An 8,394-nucleotide genomic window follows, 5' to 3' on the forward strand; every position below is an offset into this window, starting at 1 on the left:
AGACAGCCTGGGACTTTCCAGGAGCTATCATCAAGTGAGCCAGGGCCTCATAAATCCCTTTCTTAGCTCTATGCTATCTGTTCCAGAAGGATCCTGACTAAAACAAGGGTTTGCATGTTTCTTTTTCTTAAAAGCATGAGAACAATTTTATCAGAGTTTAAAAGAAAAACTCTAAAGAAGGCAAGCTGTAGATCTCAGTAGCTGTCCAGGAGGGAAATGGAGAAGAAGAATACAGTAAGCATGCCATGAGTCAGGCATGGAGGTCAGCCACATGGCAAAGACAAGTGAGGTAGGGTGCTCAGAGAAAGCGCAAAGAAATCCAAAGTACCAGAAAAAGTACACTTGTGGTCTGGCCTGCATTTAAAAAAAAAGGGGTGGGGGGGGGAGCTACACCTCAGAAAGAGGCAGAACCAACAGACCCTCATGGCAGCTGTGTGACAACCGACAGCTTTAGCATCTTTTTTTCTTCTTCTTCACCTTTGACACGGATCATTTTTTATTGGTGAGAATGTTACATATCTACCATTATAGGAATTTTTCCATTATTTTTAATTAATTAATTTTACGTACCCACCACACTTTCCCTTCTCTCCTGTTCCCTCCCCCTTCCTTCCCTATCTCTTCTTGCTTTGTCTCTATTCAGAAGGGGTAAGATCTCTCAGGGGATCTGAGGCAGGACCAATCTCCTTCCCCTTGCACCAAGGCTGAATAAGGCATCCCACCATAGGGAATAGGTTCCAAAGAGCCAGTTCATGCCTCAGAGACAGGTACTGGTCCCACTGCTAGTGACCCCACAAAAGACCAAGCTACACAACTGTCACCCACACGCAGAGGGCCTAGGCTGGTCCCATGCCGGCACCCTAGCAGTTCATCCAGAGACTGTGAGCTCCCAAAAGCTCGGGTCAGCTGTCTCTGTGGGTTTCCCCATCACATCTGGACCCCTTGCTCATATAATCCCTCCTCCCTCTCGTCAATTGGACTCCTAGAGCTTGGTCCAGGGCTTGGCTGTGGATCTGTGCATCTGCTTCCCTCAGTTACTGGATGAAGGCTCTATGATAACAATTAGGGTAGTCACCAAACTGATGAAGGCCAATTCAGGCACCCTTTCCACTACTGCTAGAAGTCTTAGCTGGGGGCATCCTTGTGGATTTCTGCGAGTTTTCCTGGCATGAGTTTTCTCCTTAACCCCATAATGGTCCGCTAACAGCTTTGGCATCTTGAGCCCTCTCCTTGGTTGCTGCCAAGAGAAACAGACTATGCTCTTCCCTGCCCACCTTCCTTATTCTCTCTTATACCAGTCCACACTCCTTCTCCTCAGAGAAGTCTTCCCCTTTACCACCAATGACATCCACAAATGTAACAAAAATAAAGACAAAAAGTCTGGAGAATAGGAAGTAATGGCAGAGGATTCTAACTTTCATTTCCTTTTCTCAGATTGGCATCCAACTTATTGGCTGAAGCAGTCCTCCAGCCTCAGCACTTGGGATCACAGGGGTAGCTTTTAATTTATTCTCCTGAATACATTCCTTTCCAGGACCATAAAATTATATATATTATACATATATATGTGTGTAATGTGTATATTATGTGTATACATAGTACATATATATAATTAAGAAATTTATACACACACACACACACACTTTTATATAGAGCTTTCTATATAAGAGCCCTTGGTGGTCTGGAACTAGCTTTGTAGGCCAGGCTAGCCTTGAACTCACAGAGATCTACCAGCCTCTGCTGGAATTAGCCATTACATGTGCTATAAAGAAAGTTTTAAGACTATAATTCAAATATTGGTTTTTCCCTTGCTTTACTCTTGGTTACTGATAACTTAATCACATTACACTTGTTTTAAATATTTGGCTCAAACATGGAACTTACTTTTATGTTTGGGGTAGATAACATCAAAACCAGGCAGGGGCATCACCACATCATGGATGGAGTAGTTATTAACATCATCTTCCTCAATATAGGTGGCTGTGGCTGCAAATCCACAAGCAAATAGCAGGTTAAGAAAAAGCATTTTCATGAACTCATGATCCTAAAATTATATATATCTCAGTGAGCTGAAAGCACAAATTGTCCAGGTGGAGAGGCCCAGGAAGCTTAGAATCCCTCCTTTTTTAATCAGCTGGAATCCCAAGCAAGGCGCTAAATCTTGTAAAAATCAGAATACTTCCCAGTAGCGCTACAACAGAGCAACGCAGGGAAAGCGACTGGTGTTAAGACCAAAACACAGTTAATGTTCGATAGCGGACAGGATATTAGCATTATCTTGTGTGTAAGGATGTCTTGCCTGCATGTATGTTTGTGCATCATGTGTGGTAAGTGTCCCTGGTAGCCAGGAGAGGGCACTGTATCCTTGAAATGCAGTTATAGACAGCAGTGAGCTACCATGTGTGCTGGGAATCAACCTGGCTCCTCTGGAAGAACAGTCTGTGCTCTTTACAGCCGACTCAACGCTCTAGACCCACATTAACATTTATGTTAATGTTTCAGACCATTCTGTTACATACTTAGTAAAGAAACTGCCCGATGACATGATGAGATGCTGTGACACATCCACAAATATATAAATATATATTAAATATATAAATATACGTATTTTGAAGACCCAGATTCATGCTTGTAAAGGGCTTTGGGCCAATCATAGCCCAAAGGTTATTCTGTTATACTGCCCAGACTTAGCTGCTTATTCAAAACACATATGTATTTTTTTCACTGGTGATTAAAAACTATCTGCCTGACCTCATGTGACCTTCCAACTCCCACTTACTACACATTTCTTTCTTAAGTAGTAGCCACGATGGATTTCAAAAACACTGCTATAAAGTATCTGAGTCCTAATCTGTCTGAATAACAAGAGTATATATGCCATACCTCCTTTGAGAACAAGGTCCCCTGGGACAGGTTTCAGCCCATAATCTTCCACCCGCTTGCTCACCATGTTATTCCACACATAGCTCTGATAACTATGGATATACATTAAGCGATTGTTTCTTGGTATCTGCAGGGAAGGGAGAAATAGGCAAAACCAGAACAATCTTGAGCATTTAAAGTGTTGTTTCCCCAAATATTTTACTCATTTAATGGTAACCCCAACACAAGAACCTCAGACTGGGTCTGACTGTGGGGCTGGAAATGCAGCTCAGTGAGGAAGCACTTCAGTGTCGTCCTGTGTTATACACACAGATATGAACTGTGCTTACCAATATGGCACCTCGATTGAAAACATGCTAACAGGAAACCACTTAGCTACTTCCTGTTGAACTCCCTTCCTGAGGCACTCTAAAGCTCCAATGAAGATGGTTATAATGGGGTCATATCGATGGCTCAGTAGGTAAAGGCATTTGCCTTGAACTGACCACCTGAATTTGATCTCTGGGGACAGATGTGCTATAAAGAGAGAATGAACTCTTGAAGGCTGTCCTGGCCTGTGTGCTCAAGTCCATGACCATGCTCTGCATAGGTACAGACACAAATTAAAGTTCTAAAAGACATGACTGTAGGAACCTCCCCCCCTTTCAGTTTTTCGCGACAGGGTTTCTTTGTAGCTTGGAAGTTTGTTTGTCTTGGAACTTGCTCTGTAGATCAGGCTGCCCTCAGATTCACAGAGATCTACCTGCCTCTGCCTCCCAAATTCTGGGATTAAAGGCGTCTGCAACCATCGCCCGACTGAGTTCTAAAACTTTCAAATCCCATTCAATTACATTAAATTCAATTAGCAATTATACTTTCCATAGACACTTTTTTGGGCCAATGCTAATAAACACGACCAACATCCCCACCTCTACCAGCTCATCACCTTTCAGGGTCAGAATGAGGTACAGTCGAATAAATTTCTTTGAAGACCACTGAAGGATTCTTGATGCCCTTTCAAGTTTTTTAAAGATTATGTTTAAAAAGCATGAACCGCCTCGAGTCATTGCCTGACTTCACAAATTGCACTCACTATGCCAAATGCAGAGACTATATTCTTCATTCCATATTTTGAAAGTCCTCGAAGCAGCTGCCCTTCCACACACCTTTTGACAGGTAGCTTTTTGAGGGCAGAGGCTGGATCTTTGGTCTTGGCCCATTCTTCTCTGCATTTCACCAAGTACCCCTTTTCAGCTATGGGAGAAGAGAAGCTACGATCAAACTTGGCCAACAGAAGAATGTGCATCACTTCACATGCCTCATAGGGAGCATAGAACTGGGGAAAATGCATGTGCATTGAAGCTCACAGCTGCCCAAAAGCAAGACCATGGGCCCCATACATGAACAACAAGAGTTCATCATCACCTCAGCTAAGGAGGTTTTTCCTTCTCTTTGCCCCTGTACTGTTTGCTTTAAAATTAAAAACAGATTTTTTTTTAGCTTGAAAATAGTTACCTAAAATGAGTATTAATATTTTGACATTTTATAAAGTATCAGTGAAATCCCTTTTTTACAGTATAGTTTTAGAGATATTTCCTGGAAAAATTTTAGTCATTATACTATGCTTTAACAAAATAGCCATATTATATATATACATTATCTATAAACTCAGAGAATTTGTAGTAACTGAAGAGAAATGAACATACATTTAAACATGCATTAATAAATCAGATAAATAAAGAGCTAGAACCAGGAGATAGTTTTTAAAATTTCAAAATTATGTGTAAAATTGTGAAAATGAAATGGCATTTAAAAATTAGAAAAAAAAAAAACCACTAAGAACTTTAAAATAACAACCTTCAGTTACTTTTACTTAAAGTAATGCCATGAGTATCTAGCTATACATTTTATGCACTTTATTTCAACACAAATCTTTTTCTCACCTCCAGAACGGGGTTTCAGTATTAAATCCATGACTTCTGTCCAGGCATTCTGTAGAATAGCTCTAGAATTAAACAGGATTTACTGGCTTATCTTTGCATAAGATAAGCTTTAAATGCTCAATTGTTAAGACGGTAACAAGAAACACTTATTAGCTCATTCAATTTAAAAGCATGTAGGAAAATGCTGACACAGACTTTAGTGACCATCGTCTACCATAAAAGGCTTCTCTGGGGCTGGAAGGAGGGCTCACTTATCAAGAGTGCTTACTGCTCCTGCAGAGGGCTTGAGTTTGGTTCCCAGCACCCACATCCAGCAGCTCACAGCTGCCTGGACTCCAGTGGGTCTGCTGCCCTCCCTATATTCAGCACACACAAACCCACACAGGACAAACTCTGCAGAAGACCTGGATTCAGTATCTGAATACTCAGTCATACACGGGACAACTGTTTCATCTCCTCCAAAGAGCAGGGAGCACCAAAAGAGGAGTGGGAAGAATGTAAAAGCGGGAGGCAGGGCTGAGGAGAGAGCTGACGTCTGAGCATGAAATGACCGTCGCACTCCTGAGCACACAGCAGCTGTGACTGCTCACACATGGTCACAGAACGGAGTGGGGTCGTGCACATTCAGTGAGGAGTGGCCCATGCTTCTGTAAAGAACTCTAATGAAGCTCAATGGGACACAGCTGGGATACACGTAAGTAAATGTGAAGAAAGCTGGGAAGGAGCAGGCGATTAGAGGAGGGAGGGAGGGAGAGAGGGAGGGAAGAGGGCGTGTGTGGGGAGATTAGGAATGAATAGGTACACATACGAAAATAATGAAACCAACTGGAGTATGTAATTAATACATGCCAAGAAAAAACATTTAAAAAAGCTCCAGTTGTCCTTTTGCTATGGGGTGGAAGAGTTTTTCATTTATTGTCTTGATATATTCTGGATTCATCTTCTGTTTGACTGTATGCTGAGACTTGGCATTTCCCCTTAGGAAATCCTATGGTGATACTGTAAGTTCTATGAAGGCAGAAAACAGTCTGATGCTGTGAAAATAAATTGTTTGGAACTAAGTTGGGCACATTACACAACTTCTGTTTCTGAGTAAATCTAACAGCATTTTACTAATCAATTATTTGTACTAATTTTCTTTGGGATACAAAACTATAGGGTCATATGGCTGGGCTTCTGCTTTACCTAAAAATGCAAAGATTGATTCAACTCTTCCTTAAATTATCTGTGCTACAACAATCAGCATCTGTAGTATGCTTATCTGTATTTTCCTTTTCAGATTTTCCTTCCTCAGTGCTGGTGATCTATCTGGTCTAGGGCACTCTAATAGCTCAGCTGTGGGAACCCAAAAATGTGAGCCTGTTCCACCTTGTGTGAAGATCAGAGAGTTTGAGCTTATTTTTGCTCTTTCAAAAAAAATTTTTTTTTCTTGGTTTATTGAAACAGGGTTTCTTTGTAGCTTTGGAGCCTGTCCAAGCCTGTCCTGGAACTAGCTTTAGTAGACCAGGCTGTCCTCACAGAGGACAGAGGACAGAGATTCACTTGCCTCTGCCTCCCGAGTGCTGGGATGAAAGGCTGGCTGGGCTCAAAGTTGTTGATAACAGGTAGGCTACAAGACAAGCTATCCTGACCTAGGGTGTGTTTACTTGGTGTTTTGGACCTTAAGATGGTCCATAGAGATAGAGCTGGTCCACCCTCACCAAACATCAGAGAAGTCCAGAATATTCTGCTCCTTCTTTTGAAATAGGAGGTTTGGCCGGGCGGTGGTGGCGCACGCCTTTAATCCCAGCACTCGGGAGGCAGAGGCAGGTGGATCTCTGTGAGTTCGAGGCCAGCCTGGTCTACAAGAGCTAGTGCCAGGACAGGCTCCAAAGCTACAGAGAAACCCTGTCTCGGAAAAAAACTAAAAAAAAAAAAAGAAATAGGAGGTTTGACTTAGGGAGTGGCTGATTGCAGGACACTTGGTCTAGGGTGTGCTCACTGTCCCAAACATCAAATACTTTTCTCAGGAAATAATGGCTTAAAGTCTCAAGTATTGAAGCAAGTAACTGTACTGGTTGTCCTTTGTGTTCTGTTAGAGCAGTCTTTTGTATTGGGGTATAAAAGCGTATGGAAGATAAATGTGGGGGAAAATTTAGCATTCAGTATTTGCCGAATTGTCACTATCCTGTGTCTCTGTTTCTTCTGTACCTCTGGTCTTTCTATCTAACATTTCTAATCCTCGCGCCCCTAACCTGGAACGTAGAAGTCACCCAAAAGGTGGCATATGACTCTGAGCCACATTCTAGTCCTAAACTTTCCTCTTGCTGCTCTTGTTCTGAATTAGCACATAGATCATTCTATGCTGCCCAGGCTGGTCTGGCCTTTCACAGTCCTAATCGGCTGCCCAGGTAGCTGTCCTGGACTCCACTGTGCCTGTCTGGCCTTAATTTAGAGAGATTTCTATTTATTAATGACAGCACATTTTAAGCCTAGAAACAGGTGCTGCATAAACACCATCTGCATTCCCAGCCTTCTGTGGAGTTGGCATTATTTCTACTTCACAGGGGAGCAGTCTGAGGCTCAGAACCCAGTCCTCACTTTACAACACTGCCCAAGAGGGAAAGGAGCTGCTGCACAGCAGACCAATCCCTTGGCCCTTGTAAAATCATATAAGCAGATACAACTTGATACTGAAAAACTGGACAAGATGCTGAAACAGAAATGAAGAACAAATGTTCTCAGAGAGCCTTCAGTTTGTAGCACGTATCACTCTAAATCCTGTATGAATAGTTACTTTATGTAGCAGTCTCTGCTGGACAGCAGGATTCTCACAGTATGTTTGTAAAACCAAGTAGTATTTATTGATGAGTATTTATTGATGAGAGCATGCCTTAGGCCTGTGTTACCCGGCTTTTTACACTTGGCCTCTTACCTGCTGAAAAGTAAAAAAGAACCCAGGTGTGATGGCACATACCTTTATTCTTGGCACTCAGGAGGCAGAGGCAGGCTGATCTCTGAGTTTGAGGTCAGCCTGGTATACAGAGCTGTAAGGGTCTGTCCTGTCCGTTTAAGAGAAAAGCCGGGCCTACTCACCCCTCCACCCCCACCCCGGTCTGCTGAGGCAAGATCTTCTGCATCCAAGCTGAGTTCCTTCCTTTCTGTCTCTCTCCCAAAGAGGTAGCTGCTACTGTGGCTCCTCTCCTCTACCCAATTTCTCTCCTCCCCCCCCTCTCCCTCCCTCCCCCATTTTCCCTTCATAATCCACTAAATAAATATCCAACCTCACTCTGCATGGCATGCCTATCCATCTGACTCTCATCCTCTCGTGGGACTGGCTGCCCCGCAGAGGTCTCTCACCTGCCCTGTGGCTCCCTGCCTGGGATCTGTTGCCCCTTGGGGAACAGTGCCATTTTACTTTTACCATTACACAGAGTGAGTTCTAGGACAGAGAGGATTACACAGAGAAACCCTGTTTCAAAAAACAAAACAAAAAACACCAAAAAAAAAAAAAGTAAAGTAAAAGAGACCCCTTGAAAGGGCGGTGAAGAGTGGTAGGAAAAACTTACTATGTAGGTTACATCTTCAACTGTGCACATGTATGTGCTAT

General features: G+C 42.7%; 1 protein-coding gene across 1 annotated transcript in view; it reads right to left on the bottom strand.

Moving 5' to 3' along the window:
• The window catches only part of Pus7 (pseudouridine synthase 7), a 46,634-nt gene that overhangs the window by 5,235 nt on the left and 33,005 nt on the right, over window positions 1–8,394 (bottom strand). Inside the window, exons 11-14 of the mRNA XM_005358374.3 lie at window positions 4,806–4,867; window positions 3,956–4,116; window positions 2,884–3,010; window positions 1,885–1,986 (exon numbers count right to left, since the gene is read on the bottom strand). Of these exons, the coding sequence (XP_005358431.1) occupies window positions 1,885–1,986; window positions 2,884–3,010; window positions 3,956–4,116; window positions 4,806–4,867 (452 nt within the window). The remainder of the gene's footprint in view (window positions 1–1,884; window positions 1,987–2,883; window positions 3,011–3,955; window positions 4,117–4,805; window positions 4,868–8,394) is intronic.

This window comes from Microtus ochrogaster, chromosome 26 (genome assembly GCF_000317375.1).
Source record: "Microtus ochrogaster isolate Prairie Vole_2 chromosome 26, MicOch1.0, whole genome shotgun sequence".
Classification (NCBI taxonomy): domain Eukaryota; kingdom Metazoa; phylum Chordata; class Mammalia; order Rodentia; family Cricetidae; genus Microtus; species Microtus ochrogaster.